Raw genomic sequence first — 17,205 nt, 5'->3', positions numbered from 1 at the left:
TCCATTTTGAAAGAGAGTTTTGCTGGATACATCAGTCTAGGTTGGAGGTTGTTCTCTTTTAGTACTTGAAATATCTCATTCCAGGCTCTCCTTGCCCCAAGGGTTTGTGTTGAAAAGTCTGCTGTGATTCTGATGGGCTTTCCTTTGTATGTGATTTGTTTCTTTTCTTTTACTGCTTGTAGTATTTTGTTCTTCTGTTGGGTTTCTGGGATCTTGATTATTATATGTCTAGGTGTAGATTATTTTTGATTGTGGCTAGTTGGGGTCCTTCATGCCTCAGTTATGTAAATGTCAAATTCTTCCCCTCTGTTTGGGAAGTTTTCTGTCATTAATTGTTTGAACAGCTTTTTAAAGTCCTTTGTATTTTCTCCTGCTACTTCATGGATTCCTATCAGTCTTATGTTATTCTTTTTTGCATCATCGAGGAGTTGTTGGATCGATTTCTCATGATCTCTTACTGTTTTTAAGAGACCTCTCTTTTCATGGTCACTGACTGCAATCTTATCTTCTATATCTGAGAGTCTATCTTCACATTCTTTTATTCTGTTGCATAAACTTTCAATAGAGTGTTTAATCTCCTGGATATCTGTTTGAATCTGTTTTATGGATTCTCTTTCTTTCCTATGTTGGGCGTTTATTTTTTCCATTTCTTTCTTATGCTGGGTCTTCATGGCTTCTATCATGGTCCTGAGCTCATCTATTTTTTTGTCAGTTTCTGCTCTAGAGTCTCAAATCATGACTTCCATTTTGCTCACTATCTCTATGGTTATCTGGGAAATTATTTCTGTTTTGAATTTTTCTAGAGCCTGATTGATCTGTTTTGTTACTTCCTGTGCTTTGAGTTCAGGGTGTCCTGGTGGTTCACTATCGGCCTTTTCATCCTCATTTGTCCTACTGTTTGCCATTGGTGAACTGGAAGTCTGTCCTTGTGTCTTGCTTAATCTCATTTTTATTTTTGTTGTCGGACTGTCCTTGGTTTAATCTCTGGATTATCACCCAAATCTTCCTGATATAGTTGCACCCTAGTTTCTGTGTCTCTAACGACCCATAGGCATTCTCATCTTCATAACATCAGAGAAAACAGCTCATCAAATCAACGGCAATGCTTTACCCCAACTGATACAATCAGCAACACATTAAGATCAAGCACAGTTGAACACTGACCACATGTGGTAGTCACTAATCTATCACCCTTAAATCATTTGCATTAAATTGAAATCAAGAAGCAGTCCAGAACATGTCTGCAGTGAACAAAATTTCAATATAGTGTATTTACCATTTAATGGCTCAGACAGAGCGAGGATGCAACACCCCTGATCTCAGTTAGCTGATTGCTGAACCCCCTGACGCTGACTGACCTCGGGCTGCAAGGCCCAGATTGAGTTCCCCATCCTTCTGAATGGTTGAACTCCTCCCTGTTCTATTACAGGTTTCCCATGCCCTTTCTTTAAAGATGTTGAAAGTTGAGAACTCAGAAAAATACACTTAATGACCACCTCTGCCTCTGCAGAGTGGGTCCAAAGACTGGCACAGTCAGGAGGACTGAGCGTATGGGTGGGGGGGGCTTATGGGGGTTCAGGGGTGCCCGTGCGGCTACCTTCCCAGTGCTTGAGCAATGGCGGCTGGGTCGGGAGCAGGTGTGGTTCTCCTTCCCACCGTGGATCTGGGCCCAGCCTACCTCCCGGCACTTGAGCGATGGCAGCTCGAATTATTTTTGATTATATATCTAATACAGACATTCCTCATTTAATGACCTGCCTGTTTAATGACTGTCTGATTTGTGAAGATGTGCTATTTGAACTTACAACCCACTGATCAGACTTATGATGTGTGTATGTGTGTTTTTTTTTTGGTGCAGTTCTGTACATCTTGTTTATAGAGCCTCTGTATCTTTTTTTAGGACAGTTTACCTTTGTTAGGAAGTACCATTAATTTTTGCTCATTGTACTGTACAATACAGTACTGTAACTTCAAGTTCTGTTCTACAGTCCTGCATGTGAGAGTTATGCAAAGAAAAGCCCTCAGGTTGGAGTTTCCTTTGACCATTTCTTGTTCTGAATATGGAAATGTGCATACTCTGTACAGATTCCTCACTTAGTGACTGATTCAGTTAATGACCTACTTGCAGGAATGGAGCTCGGTCGTTAAAGGAGTGACTGCACAGGGTTTTCTCACCTCACATGGTGACTATGAAGGGGACGAAGGGTGCCCAGGGTCACCGTCACCCATAGCAGCAGTTGGTTACATGACAGTTGCTGCATGTCGGGCACTGTGCACAGCATTTCGTGTGGATTATCTCATTCCATTCTGCAAAAATGATGACTTCGAGGCTCAGATCAAGCAGCTTTTCTATGGTTATACTGCTAATACGTGGACTTAGAAATTTGAATCTAAATGATATTAACTCTGCTACTAACTGCTTATTTCTTTTTTCTCCCCCTCATCCCTCCCTTCGCCTGAATTCTCTATTACATTCCATTTATAAAGCTGTATTCAGAACTCTAAACCATCTTTTGAAAAAAAGATCTAGAAGTTTGGAAAAAACTAGTTACTTGAGGTAGATCTGACTTTAACTGTGCAGTTTTGCTGGGATTAGTGCTTGTGTGTGCCATCAAAATTGCACTAGCTCTGTCTAGTCCAATCTTTTAACCCTGGTTCTTGCCTGACAGAAGTGGTTAAGGAGGGAAGGGATTTTGGAGAATGGGCTTCATTTACTGTCCTGGATCTAGTTTGGAAAAACAAGCACTGATCTGTTAACAACTCCTTTTGAAATTCTGTGACCCTCCCTAGATGTGTTTATCTCATTAAAAAGGCTGAATTCACATAGGTCATCTACTGTTGTTTGATTTGACAGGTCACTTTTTACCTTTTAGGACTCAGTGACTTCCTTTCTTGGAGGATGTGGACCCAGTGGCCAGACACAAGGACCAAAGCAGTGAAGTTACGGAGGTTCCATGAAGACAGCGGGAGGGTCAGATTGGGGTTTCAGCTCGAAATACAGGACCTTAATTAAGTACTTGATCTTCGCAGTTGAGTTTTACTTCCGATTTCTAATTCCCAGACTTTTTCATAAGGGGAACAATGTCTGTGGTACATCAGTTGTCCCCTGGGTGGTTACTGGATCATCTTTCTTTCATTAACAAGATAAACTATAGAGTTCATCAGCCTCAGGAGCCTTGCTGCAGGAAAAATGAGTCCACTTCTGTCGGCTTTGATTCTCCTCGGATGGATTCTAAGTCTTCCTTCGGATCCTCTGCTACCTTTGTTGTTTGTGACTCTACCACTAAGCCAGGGAATAAGGATGGAGGAAATTGTGGAATGTTCACTCAGAAATACGCTTTTCGATCTGAACTGTTTCATGTCACCAAACCGTATATAACTGCAGCTGTTCATGGAGAAGGCCAGCAAAGGAGTGAGAGAGAAGATGCAGCGAATGGTGTTAAAAAAGAAACTGCCACTTCTATTACTGGGAAGGTAGAATATTTAAAACATTTCTTATTTTCTTCCACAAAGTGCAAAGTTTTCATTCCAGCATCTCAAGTATCTTGTGATTTGTTACATATAAAGAAGAATCCAGAAAGCTTAAGAAGGCATTACTATATCCAGAGTAATTTTTAATTCTTCTAACATTCTGCCATTCTTAGGGGACCAAGTTGTGTATTTCAAGCATAAACAAGGTTGGCTTGGAAGTCACTGTTCTATAAATGAAACAAAACCAAACATCACCAAACCCTTTTTTTCTGTTTAGCTAGTCAGACTTAGTATTTTTACTAAAAAAATTTCTTTTTGTAGAAAATTCTTAAGTTGTAAATGGGTTCTGAGGGATTTTTAGGACCTGTCCCTTGGAGATCAGCCCATATAATAAGACTTTGAAAAAAAAAAAAAAAAGAGTTTGAGCGAACTTAGATATTTTTTTTCTCTTTTTTTTCTTTTTGATACTAGAGATGGAACTCGGGCCCTTGCACTTGCGAGGCAGGCACTGGAACCACTGAGCTAAATCCGGAGGCCCAGAAGTTAGATATTTTTGAAACGTTTCCAGCGATAAATAGAAAGGTACTGTGGAAAATGTATATATTTATAAATATATATATATTTATATATATGCCCTAGAGGTACAGTCCTTTTGTGAAGTTTGAGAAGGTCATGCAGGATCAGCTGCTTCTGCTTTAATCCTTTTTGTATATTTCGGGAGCTCAGAGATGATTATTCAAAACCCCTTTGAGATAAACTGTCAGTGTTGTCTTTTGTTAGTGGTGTGAATAGTATTCATTATCACCAAGAAATGTTTGAGGTCTTTCTTTGTGCTTTTGTAGGTAGACTGATAAAACCAGAATAACACAAACGCTGCCCCCTACGTCTTATAATTGAACAGAGGAGAAAGAAAATCGGAGAACTAGAAAAGTAAAGTAATAGAGACAATTTAATACATTGGTATAGGTATGGGAAGTGGGACGTTTACTATTCTCATGATAGTTTTTGCTGCATATTTTTTCCTTTGGATAAATATTTATTGATCATCTACGTGCCAGACACAGAAAAGAAAATATACACAGTTTAATATTTCAGGAAATAGTATGTAGGTAATAAGTCATTACTGTTGCTAATTCAGATAATCATTTATAAAGGCCTTTATAGTTCCGTGAGTGGACATTAAATATAGACGAACCTAAGCAACAGATGTTATCTCGACAAAGCCTACCTTTATCGTATGTTAAAGCAAGTTATACATTTAGCATCCTCTTAAGTTCATTTATGTATTCAGCCAACAGCCTTGTATTTTAGCTGGCTAGGAGTTTGGTACATGTTCATATTGATTTGTACTTAATCCTCAGATCATCATAAAGAGCTAATGAAAGTACAGTGAATTTCCTTTGATAACCCCGGATACTTCTGCTTTTCAGAAATGAAGAAGGTTGGAAATAATAGTGTCATATATGTCAGCTGACAGGCGACACTGTACAGGTTAATGTCTGTGCAGAATGTAGTTCCCTTCTTTATGGTGGCTGTTGGTACTACATTTTATGACGTGAACCTTCTCAGTAACAGCAGATAGGGTGACAAGGCTTTTCACCCCATCCTCTTTAACTTTGGGAATGCTACCTCCTGAGTCTATACTTTTGTGCTGGTTTTGCCCTCAGTGGAAATTATTACTTCTTAAAGACTGGGATACACCATATAGAAAATGAGAAAAATAAAAAAGTATTGATATGTTTACAAATGTCAGTATCGTGATAGATGGCAATGTAACTTCTCCCTTGTAATTTATCTATTCTCTAGAAGCGTAAGAAATGTGTGGTTTTCAATCAAGGAGAATTGGATGCTATGGAATACCATACAAAGGTAGGTGTAAAACGTTCATTGGCCACATCAGATCGGTGTGATGTAGTATGAAATAAATGGACAATGTCAACGAGGATTTTTGTAAAAATGAAGCAAATTATTGTGATCAGAGTTGGAACTTAATAGAAACATAGCAAGGTCCTGAGTTCGATCCCTGGTACCCACCCCACACACAAAAAATAGTGACTTATTGTTATTTCTATAATGGATACTACCTGTGTGTGTAAACAGGTAACAAGTAAACCTGTACAATATTAGCTTAAGGGTTTAGAAGTTACAGAAGTTGGGCTGAGGATGTGGCTCACTGGTAGAGCACTTGGCTAGCATGTGTTAGGCCCGGGGTCCTACCCCGAGCACTGCAAAGAGAGAAGTTATTGAAACCCATTGTCGAGGGCTGGGGATGTAGCTCATTGGTGCTGCCTGCCTCACAAACGCAAGGTACCGAGTTCGATCCCCAGTACCAAAAAAAAGAAAAAACAGAAAAAAATTGACATTTAAAACCTATTTTCATGGATAATGTACTAAAATGGCAGAAGAAAGCCTGAATAAGGTGAAGACTGTATTTCTAGAACTTAGAAATAAAAGGTCTAGGGGTTAACGAAATGAGAGGAAACAGTATACAAACATTTTAAACCTTACTCTGCATGATATTCCTTTGATTGAAATGGGGAAATTGGGGTTAGAATTTGACTTAGGAGGAATGATGATTTCAGTTTTGGACATGTTAAGTTAATATGTCTCTCTCTTGATTTTTCAAAAGTTATTTTTGTAAGATAGAGTTTCTCTATTTTTTCTGCGTTGCTCAAGCTGACAACCTTGTGCCTGAAACTGGTGTGCTCAGGCAATCCTCCTGCCTCAGCCTCCTAAGTAGCTGGGACTGCACACACATACCACAGTGCTGGCATTTTTCTCTTTTTAAATGTTATGATAGGATATATATGATAAAAACTTAACATTTTAACTTTATAACATTTTAATTTTCAGGTGATAGTTCTGTGGCATTGCCACTGTCCAGTTCTGGAGGGTTTTCATGAGCCCAAAATAAAACTCTGTGGCCATAAAGCAGTGCCTCTGTTGCCCCTTCTGCCAGCCCCCGGCACCCCTCATTGTACCCCTTTCTGTGACTTCAGCGTCTTCGGGGAGCACCCCGTAGAAGTGGGGTCACATCATCCCGACGGCTCACTCCACTTTGCGGGCCTCACTCACGTTGTGGCTTGTATCAGAATTTTTCCTCTTTAAGGCTGAGTGACGTTTTATTTTCTGCCGATGCCGCATTTCATTTATCGGCTTGTTTCCGCCTTCCAGTCCTGAATGATGCAGTGTCACCACGGGTGTGAGGCATCTGTGTTTTTGTCTTGTGGTGCCAGAGTTGAACCCCGGGCCTTGTGCATGCTCGGCCAGCGCTCTTCCACTGCGCTGCACCCCAGCCCCCTGAGACTCTGATTTTAGCAAAAGACAGATTTGTATCAGAAGAGAAACCAGATTATGAGACTCTATTAATTCTTGTGGGTTCATACTGAGAAGTAGAACTGCTGCATTATATATAACTGGTTCTTTTTGGTGGGGGGACCAGGGATTGAACTCAGGACCTTGTGCTTGTGAGGCGGGCGGCAGCCCCCGGCCCATCGTATATAGCTGTAAGGTAGTTTTAGGAATTAACTGTTAAAAGGGTTGGTATAAAGACTTTCTTAGTGCATATTAGTCATACAGAAGAACGGGTTTTATACTTGTATATAATGTACTCGAACTGTATCCGTCCCTTACCCTTCCTTATTCTCCTCTCTTCCTGGTCCCCGATCCTCTTTTGAGATGAAGACTATTAGTAACAAAGGTGTATAGGGGATGTTAAGAAATAGCCTGCCTCCTATCTGTTTATTCATTTATATCTTACGTCTTAGTCCAGTTACTTCTTGAGGTGATACTTTTTTTTTTTGGAACCGGGGATCGAACTTGGGACCTTGGCTTGCAAGGCAGGCGGCGGAACCACTGAGCTACATCCCCGGCCTCGTCCCTTTACTTCTTAATGAAACCGATTCACTTTACCTACCGGTATTCATGGGCGGCCACCTGTATGTCAGGCCGGGTTTCAGCCCTGGTCCCACTGGAGGTGGAGATGCACAGTTGCGTGGTTTCTGGAGGAACTCAGCTACCAGCCGGAGGGAGAAGCCCAGCCAGGAGGGTTGGGTCTCAGATTGAGTCCCACCTAGGCGTGAGGGCGGTGTGGACAGGGAAGAGCTCGTTCTGTTCCAGCCGATCGGACACTGAATTGTTCAGAGGCTGATGGAGAGGATGAAGCGTCTGCTAACGCTCAGACGCGAATGGAGGGAGGCTTGTGGAGGGAACCCGAGAGGTTCAGGGTGGTTGGACTGTGGAAGACGAGGCAGGGCGCGGTGAGACGGGGAGGCAGGGAGAGGGAGTGTGTGAGGTCGGTAAGCTCACCTCACGGCGTGTGGGCTGCGAGATGCTTTGGAAGCGGTTCATAGGATTGGATTTGCGTCTTATTTAATTGGCTTAACATGAGCTTTATTTTGGGGGAGGATAAAGATCAAAATGTATGCGAAAGGACAGCAGAAAAGTAATTTCAAGCCAAAGAGTAAATCTGATCCTCGCCATTCTGTCTTGTCTAGAAGTAGAACTCAGCTTTGATTTTTGTAATTATTGTAGTTGTGTTGTTACAAAACTATACATGTTCACTTATAGAGTTTCTCTTTTGAATAATTCAAGCTGTATCATACAGAATCAAAGTTATGTTTAAAAAATTAGATCACTGGAAAATTCTGAAGATTAAATTTATGGTTTACACTTCTCTTCGTAGATTAGAAATTCCATTTTCACCGGGGATTTAGCTCAGTGATGCCGCCGGCTACCTCACAAGCACAGAGTCCTGAGTTCCATCCCTGGAACAAAAAAAAAAAAAAGAAGGAAATTCCATTTCCTTCTAGAAATATCCAGATTATCAAATTCATTTTATTTCACTTGTATTTACTTACTTACGTATTTTTTGGTGTTTTTGAGGCATTTGAGGCAGGCTCTCACTGTGTAGCCGTGCTGGCCTCGAACTCAGGATCCCCATACCTCAGCCTCCCAAGTGCCACCATGGTTGGCCATCCTGCACATTTCAGAGGACATACATGTGTGTTTCGAGGTTGTTGTGAGGTTTATTTCCTTCTGCAATTAGGAAACAGCAGTTCCAAGACACAGTTGAACGTTCACTTCATTGTAGTGTAAAATTATTTTCATGTTAACACTAAGAATGGTGGTTTTAATGCAGAAACTCAGATATTCAAAGCACAGTAGTAACTTTCTTATTTAGAAAATTATTGTAACGTCAGTGTCTTTCTAATGTTCTTTAAATTCTTTAACAGATCAGAGAACAGATTTTGGATGGATCCTTACGGTTAATCCAAGAAGGCCTCAAAAGTGGGTTTCTTTACCAGCTTTTTGAAAAGCAGGACCAGCGGAGCGAGCCCACCTCTTTACCGCCGGATGCCTGCAGCCTGCCGGGATTGTGTGAGCTGGCAAAGCGTTCGCAGGCTCTGGGTGAGGTGGAGCTTCCCACGCTGCGGCTCAGGGAAGAGGATTTGTCCGTGGCAGAGCAGGACTTACTGTCACGAGTTGTTGAAAATGACTCCAGCTTTTCAAAAATGATTACTTTAATGGGACAGAAGTACTTGCTACCACCAAAAAGCAGTTTTCTTTTGTCTGATATTTCTTGTATGCAACCACTTCTGAACTGTAAGTAATTATGTTTATGATTAGAAAAAAAATATATTGTGTGTGTGTTTGTGTGTGTGACATCTCAGAAGTTGAAACAGTCTGAATTTTAAATGGGAGCCAACATTTAGGGTGTTTAATTTTTTAAGAAATTAAAAATTTGTTTAATTTAATTTTTTGGGGTACTGGGGATTGAACTCAGGACCTTCTACTTGTGAGGCGGCGGAACCACTGAGCCAAACCCCCAGTCCAAGAAATTCAATTTTAAAGGGCTAAGTTTGCTTTTCTTTTGGTACCAGGGATCCAACTCAGCACCTTGCCCTTGGCAAGGCAGGCGGCAGCACCACAGCTAAATCCCAGGCTCTGCTTTTTAAAACATTTTAAATTTTTGTTATGAATAAAGGGCCACACTAGTCCCCAGAGAGCAATTACAGTTAGCTCTTTGTACTTGGGAGTTCACAGTACAGTGGAGTAATGGTCTTTAGCCAAACGACTTTTCTTCAGAGCAGAGTAGAACATCTTAGTTATTAAAATCCTCATATCCTTCCTAGCCTTTTAGGTTACAATTGTTTTTTTGGTACCAGGGATCCAACTCAGGACCTTGCGCTTGCCAGGCAGATGCTGTGCCGCTGAGCTACATCGCCAGCCCTAGGTTAAAATTTAAGGTCATGTTCAAGCTTCTTGTCTGCAATTTCCCGAAACATTTTCCTGTACAGAGTTGTTTAAATACCGAGGCCCACGATGACACAGGCTTGTATTTGAGTTTCAGTTCTGAGACCTGGCCTCAGTTTCGAGTCTCCAGCCTGTTTGCTTCACACAACTGAGCTTTGGTCTCCCGGCCTTTACAGTGTGCTCGGTCACTCCTGGGTCAGGGTCTCTGATGATTAGGTGCGATACTTTGTATTAGGTTCTTCACTTGGTGATTTATGTTTTTCATAAATTCCACTTTAAGGCATGTGATAGGTAAGAGGTGTATCGGTGAAGTTGAATTTAATCTGCTGTGGTTATTTGGAAAGTTTATAGCAAAGTGTCAAGTACCAAGCAACTCCTACGTAGTTTACTGGTGAAAAGTCTCTTTTAATTGCTACCCGGCCATCTCACACGTGGTGGTCACCCTGGCAGCAGTGTCAGAAATGCTTCTGTGCAAATGGCAAAGCAACACATTAGTGGGAAAAGTTGTGCTGTGTCTGAGCAAAATTTTCCATTCTTCATTGAGCTTTGTTACTTTGATACTTTAAAAGGTGTCACCTTATTTTAATTTGTGCTCCTTTGATTACTTGTAAGATTATACACGTACAAAAGTATATCTTTAAAAGAAAAAAGACGCGGATGTTTGGCAGTCAAATCAGCAGAAGTGGCACAGGGCCGTGCCGGAGCCTGTGCTGGGTGCGGGCTGCGCGGAAACCTTCCGTCTTCCCTGCACCCTTCCCCCTGCAGCTTCACTCAGCACCTGAATGCTTAAGTTTATAAAAGTAGGAGGAAAAAATAATAAAAAGGAAAAAGAAAAGTGTGAGGAGGGCCAGCTCCTCATTACAGCAAAATTCTACTTAGTGCAGCAGATAGTCTGTGGGAATGGAGCTTTTCCATTTGCCAAGCGCTACAGTCATAGCTGCATGTCGAAATGGTGTGCAGATGAGACGGGGTGTTTTCGTTGTCCTCGGGGATCTCCCCAGGAGAGACTTGTTAATTACAAGGAAACTGGAGAAACTGGCAGACAGCACCCACCCGTGGTGAGGGCCGGACACGCTGAGCCATCTCGATGGAGAGTGCACCACATGCTACTTTGCTGGTACTCTTGCCAAAACAAACAAACAAACAAACAAACAAATGTATCTCTCGTCTCTCTCCATTTTTTTTTTTTTTTTGGTGGTACTGGGATTGAACACAGGGCCTTTGCATTGGGGGCTACATCTCGGCCCTTTTTTATTTTGAGACAGTATCTTGCTAAGTTGCCTGGGCTGGGTTCAAACTTGGGATCCCCCTGCCTCAGCTTCCCAGAGTGCTGGATTACACATGTGTGCCCCCATACTGCCTGAAGAGCCTACATTTAATTACGAGGAAATACTACAACCAACTTAAGGGCAGTCTATAAAATAACTTACCCATAGCCTCTACAAATGTCAAGGTTTTGAAGGACAGGGGCTGAGAATTCGCCTGGTTGGAGGGGACTTAGGAGCTGTGGAAACAGTGCAATATGTGATCCTAGTTTTGGATTCTGGACCAGAAAAAAAGGACATGAATAGGTAATCGGGGAAATTTTATTATGATTAATGTATCAGTTATAAGACTGAAAGTATTTGAAAATAAAAAATAAAAATGTTTCAAAAATCACCTACATTAAAGGCTGGGGATTTGGTTCAGTGGTTCTGCTACCTGCCTCGCAAGCGCAAGGGCCCGAGTTCCATCCCCGGTACCAAAAAAAAAAAAAAAATTCAAAAATCACCTCCATTCGAAAAGACCATATTAATTTGGCTGCCAAGATTTATAGGGAATCTATAAATTGTTAGTGTCCAGCTCAGTGAATTGCAGTCATCTGTAAGTAATCTCTGCAAAAATAGCAATTGGAGAAATTAAATGAAAATCTGTCACTAACTTGAAAGAGAAATCTCACTTTTTAGAGAAATTGTTATTATATTTGAATAAATACTGTAGGTCCTTTTGATGGATGGCAGCACATTTATGTCTGTAGTGAACACATCTCCGTTTTGGAGGACACGTTTGCGTGGTAGGGATTGAGCCCAGGGCCCTCCTGCTTGGCACCGTCGTCCCCCCGCCCCCTCTGTGGTTCCTGTGATTCATTCCCACTCGGGGCCCTTTTCTGAACTTGTGTCTTTGATTTCAGGCAGGAAAACATTTGATGCAATTGTGATAGATCCACCGTGGCAGAACAAATCAGTCAAAAGAAGTAACAGGTACGTGGAAAGGAAACGTCTATCAGACACGCTTTCTCAAAGCTCTAGGCCTGTACCTTCCAGCGCGCGTGCTCTCACCTTAATGATCTAAGTCACCATGATGCTTTCAGTGGTTTTAAGTTCCAATTTCCTTAACTAGGTGATTCTCTTACATGCACAGTGACAATAATGTGTGTTAACAGCTAAAGCCTCTGGCTGGAGCAGGCCGGGGTTGTTTCTGTAGCACCACGGGGCGATATTTTTGCCTTATTTGGTATTGTAAACTTTAGAAATTTCTGGTTTTCCTTAATAACCTGTTATGGGTGAATTTATCTAATTCATCCTCACATTTGTTTATATTTTTAATTTATGATGCATATGTCACCTTTTAGGATGATAAGTTCATTTACCAAGATGATGTTGCCTTTCTTTTGGTACTGGGGATCAAACTCGGGACCTTGTGCTTGCAAGGCAGGTGGCAGCACCGCTGAGCTAAATCCTCGGCCAAATGTTTCCTTTTAATAGGGCTTCTATTTTTATTTTAAAAATTTATTTATTTATTCGTTCATTCGGTACCAGGAATTGATCTCAGGACCTTGCGCTTACCAGGCAGGTGTGGTGCCACTGAGCTAAGTCCCCAGCCCCTTAATAGGGTTTTGAAAACAGTTTTCCATTTTCGTTCTAATAAATGTCTTCAGTTATATTTCCCCACTGTTCAGTTGTCTAGAAAATAACAATTCCTATTTTGACTCAAAGTTTATCTGAATGAATTCAGCTTCCTTATTCTGTTTGTGAGCTGTGCCAGTAGGAGGATGTTTTTCTTTTAAAGTGTAAGAATCATAGAGAGAATTCATGTATCTATTCTCTGTCTCTGTGTGTGCATAAATATCTGTATGAATAAAAAATTTTGATCACTTGAGAATAAATTTGTGAAAGGGACACTTAAGTATTTCAGTGTACAGTTCCTGAAAACAGGAATGTTATCTTATGTAATCCCAATACAGTTGTTAAAATATGCAATTAGCATTGCTTTTATATGTATCTGTTCCCTCTTTCCAGTAGTGTCAGACCTGGGCTTCATGTTTGCTAGGCTCTGACACTGAGCTATAGACCCTTTCACCAGTTGTCCTAGACACGTTCTTTGTAGCAAAGTACAATCCGTCATTTAGTTGTAATAGGTCTTTAGCATCTGGGTCTTCTCTTCCTTTGAGCAATTTTAATCTGCACCCCTTTTCCTAGTAAGCCATAGTTGAGTAAGAAGTTCTGCTAAGTTCTGTGAGTCTTTCTCATAGAACTCAGGTTATTGGTCTGAGGGTGGTTTTAGAAAGCACCTGAATTTATCGTTGGTTTTAGAAGTGAGGTCAGTCTTGAGGACTGTTGTTTTAAACTTGGAGTTTAACTCTGGCAGTACACTTCAGTTCTCTGCCGTATACACCAGGAGTAGAATTCCTGTGCCCTGTGGTAACTCCATCTTTAAATTTTTGAGGAACTATCAAGTTGTTCACCTAGCGGTAAACTAGCACCATTTCCCATTTCCCATCAGCAGTGAGACTTCTGATTTTTTTGTCAACAGTTGTTATTTTCCATTAAAAAAAATAATAACAGCATCCAGTGAGTATGAAGTGTTAGTCTTGGTTTGCATTTCCCGAATAACTAATGATGTTGAGTATCTTCTCCAGTCCTTGCTGGTTATTTGCTTATCTTGTATGGAAAGTGGAAAGTGGTTTACTTAAGTCCTTTGTGTTTTTCTTTTTCCGCAGTGCTGGGAATGGAACCTAGAGTCACCCTACCTCTAAGCTGCCTCCCTGCCTCTTTTATTTTTTGTTTTGAAACAGACTCTCACTTACCAGGCTGACCTTGAATTTGCAATCCTGCCTTTGCACACTTTAAAAGTTAGGGTTTTAAAATTGTTGATTTGTAAGAGTTCTTTATATATTTTGGATCAGATATATGATTTGCAAATATTTTCTCCTATTCTTTGGATTTTGTTTCACTTTCCTTAATAGTGTTCTTTGAAATGCAAAGTTTTAAATTTTGATATAACCCAGTTTATCTAGTTTTTCTTTTATTGTTTGTGCTTTTAGTGTTGTATGTTAAGAAGTCCTTGCCTAAGCCAAACTCACAGAGATACACGTTTCCTCTGAAGAATAGGTGATCCTGTACATTTTTTCTCTGCATGTTTTTGACATATAAAGCTGCATATCTTGGAGTTTGCCCAGTGATTTCCATGAGATCAGAGCTAGAAGAGGGCTATAAATACCCCCATCAACCCAGTTAAATAACATTCAGGCATCCAAGAAATCTGCAGTTATTGGATCCAAATTTTTGAGCTCCCATTCTTCATACTGTGACGAAATTAATTTTAAACCATCGTTAGATTACGGGAAGTGCTGACCTGCTGCAGGGCCCTGGCGGGGATGGGGAACTTGGGTACTTGAGCTCTGGATTCTTTCACTCCTTTGTTCCTTTAAGAAATGTTTGCCAGTCCTTCCTGACCTCAGAGAGCCACCGTGTCCCAGTGGATCCCAGTGTTACAGGCCTTGCATCTGCCCCCGGGAGCCACTTACTTTTCTCAGAGCAGGCGAGGTGCAGACGCCACACTGTTGACTGGGGGAGAAGTGGAAAGACTCGTCCTCCGCGTAGGTGTAGACGGGAGACCGAAAGGAGAAGATTTTCTTTTCTCCGTTCTTCCCACCTCTCTTCTCCCTCCCTCGCTCCCTTCTTTCCTCTCTTTTCACTCCGCATAGCACGAACATATTATAAGTCGCCAGTGAAGCGGTGCGGCGACGTTGCAGGTCCAGAAGGAGGGAAATGGTTGGCAAGACTAAGTGCACAGGTGGTAGGGAGGAGGGAGGCGATGTTTGGGTAGTTGATGTACTTGGCGACCTTTAGTTCTACTGATGTGTGAGTTCCTCTGCGAAGGTGAGCCAGGGCGCGGGACTCGGGAAGTGGGGGATTTTCTAGGATTTGACCCAGGACGAGTGAGTTGCTGAATAGTTTTGAGAACCTGAGCTTCGGTTTTATAAACATTTAGTGGTTCGATTCATCTGCTCTGCATTTTTCTTCGCCCGATTTTCCGGTTGTGAAGAAGGTGAATGAAGTTGTGTGTGTTTCCTTTTTTGGTTGGTTGTTTGTTTTGGTACCGGGGATCGAACTCAGGACCTTGCGCTTGCGAGGCAGGCGGCGGCACCGCTGAGCTAAATCCCCGGCCCTGGAGTTGCGGTTTTGCCTGGGGTGCAGCTCAGTGGTAGAGCGCGTGCAAGGCCCAGGCTCTGTAGCACGCGTGCACACACGCACACACACACGCGCACACACACACACGCGCGCAGTTGTGGGGCCCACTCAGGACTGGGGGTTCGCAGGTTAAAGGAGGGGTGGAGGGTGCCGGGGAGCAGGGCTGCGGCTGTTGGTGGTCGGGCAGGCGGGGGAGCCACTTGCTGGGCGGAAACTGGCAGACTTGAGCAGGTGAGGGGACAGCTCCGGCTCCGCAGGGCCCCCTTTGTTCCTAGGAGCAAAAGAGCCCAGTGGAACTGCCTGCAAGGAAGGAAGGCACGGGAGGAGCTGAGGGGACGGGCGTGGGGGGCAGGCAGCCTCGTGGGCAGGGTCTGAGGGAAACTTTCCTGACGCTGTCTCACATGCTGCCAGGTGCCCGGTTAGCTGAGCGACTGTAATCGGCAGCGAGAGAGGCTGAGGCAGGAGGGTCTGAGTCGTGCGGGGCAGCTTAGTGAGACTCTGTCTCATAATAAAATAAAATAAAAAATAGGTCTGGGGATGTGGCTGCGAGGTAGAGGGCCCTTGGCGTCGATCCCTAGTACTGCAGGAGCGGGGACATGAGAGGACCCGAATGATATTTGCTTAAGTTTGAACGGGAAAGAAATATGTAGAAAAGTTTCCAAAATGTGTTTCGAAGTGATTAAAAATGAACACAGCCTGACAATTCCATAGCAGGAAGAGAAAAACGGAGTTCCCGTTGACTTTGTGTGAGAGCGTGTCCACCAGGTGGCGCCGTGGCCCCACAGTTGGCCACACGGATAACCAGCCCCGGAGCTCTGCGTTTCTGGGGTCAGTGTTTGGCAGGTCTTCCCCCTGCCTGCTTTTCTTTTCTTTTAACAGCAAAAGTTTCTCCTGTTCTTTCCTGTTCACTTGCAGGTACAGTTATTTATCGCCGCTGCAGATACAGCAGGTCCCCATCCCTCAGCTGGCTGCCCCCGACTGCCTTGTTGTTACCTGGGTGACCAACAGACAGAAGCACCTGCGCTTTGTGAAGGACGAGCTTTACCCTTCTTGGTCTGTGGCAGCGCTGGCCGAATGGCACTGGGTGAAAGTGAGTCCAGAGGTCAGGGTGCGTCAGTGTGGCGTGGCACCGTCACGGAAAGACGGTGTCTACTGGGCAGTGTTTAGCCCGTCAGTGGTCCTTTCCTCCCCGGGGCCTAACTGAAACTTTTGCTTTGCTGCTCAACACTTTCGTCTTCTTCTTCTCAAGGCCGTCGCCTCGCTCTCTGCTGCTTCCGGTAGTGGAGTCCTTCACTGCTGGTCAGGGAGACACTGGACCGAGCCGTAAGAGAGCTCCGGTCTCTACAGATCCAGTGTAAAATGGGGCAAACAGAAACCTGGGGGAGCGGGTCCCTCACCAAACACAAAAGTAAATTGCCTTCCTGCCTGTCTTCTCCCGCTCAGCCTCCCCACAGGTCTGGTCACTCACTGTGGCCTCCGTACCTCACATTTCTGCGGAGGAAGGCAGAGAACCACAAGGTGTCAGCCATCGTGGAGTGAATTAGAAGATGCTGGACCGAGAATCTTTTATACCCCTGACTCAGTCCTCAGCACTCTATGTGCTGCCAAACCTGTTTTTAAAATAAACGATTCTTGCTGTAGCATTGGTGGATGAGCTTTAATATCTCTGCATGTTGTAAGAGTAAAATATAAATGCAAAAAACTAAAGTCTCAGTTCAGAGTTCATTGGATTTTCTTTTAAAGATACTGACTGACTTTTCACATGGGCGTCATAAAAGCCCTCCTAAAGTTTGAATATATAAGCTGTTGTAATCCAGTGTTTAAGAACTGGTATACTTATTTTAGACACAACAAAGTTATATTTCTATGTGCTTTTGTATACTTTGTAGTCTACCAGACTATTGTTTTTGTTTTGAGACCGAGTCTCACTGTATAGTTGAGACTGACCTGGAACTCACTATATAGCCCAGGCTGGTCTCCAACTCACAGAGATCCTCCTGCCTTGGCCTCCCGAGTGCTGGGATTA

General features: G+C 42.8%; 1 protein-coding gene across 3 annotated transcripts in view; it reads left to right on the top strand.

Moving 5' to 3' along the window:
* Nucleotides 1–17,205, top strand: part of Mettl4 (methyltransferase like 4) — a 37,663-nt gene that overhangs the window by 4,305 nt on the left and 16,153 nt on the right. For 2 of the 3 annotated variants that reach the window (XR_783174.3, XM_010638686.2), the window contains exons 2-7: nt 2,874–3,474; nt 3,943–4,053; nt 5,278–5,340; nt 8,706–9,075; nt 11,897–11,966; nt 16,095–16,269. Coding sequence is in view for 2 of the 3 variants with exons in the window: in XM_010638686.2 (XP_010636988.1) it covers nt 3,082–3,474; nt 3,943–4,053; nt 5,278–5,340; nt 8,706–9,075; nt 11,897–11,966; nt 16,095–16,269 (1,182 nt within the window). In the remaining variant the exon portion in view is untranslated. Of the gene's footprint in view, nt 1–2,873; nt 3,475–3,942; nt 4,054–5,277; nt 5,341–8,705; nt 9,076–11,896; nt 11,967–16,094; nt 16,270–16,622; nt 16,782–17,205 lie in introns of those variants that run through there. The other variant, XM_010638687.2, reaches the window with a different exon arrangement.

The sequence above is a fragment of the Fukomys damarensis genome, unplaced genomic scaffold (assembly GCF_012274545.1).
Source record: "Fukomys damarensis isolate Sample0158 unplaced genomic scaffold, DMR_v1.0_HiC HiC_scaffold_30, whole genome shotgun sequence".
NCBI lineage: Eukaryota > Metazoa > Chordata > Mammalia > Rodentia > Bathyergidae > Fukomys > Fukomys damarensis.
The sequence above is the reverse complement of the archived record's forward strand: the minus strand, read 5'-3'. Positions and strand labels throughout refer to the sequence as shown.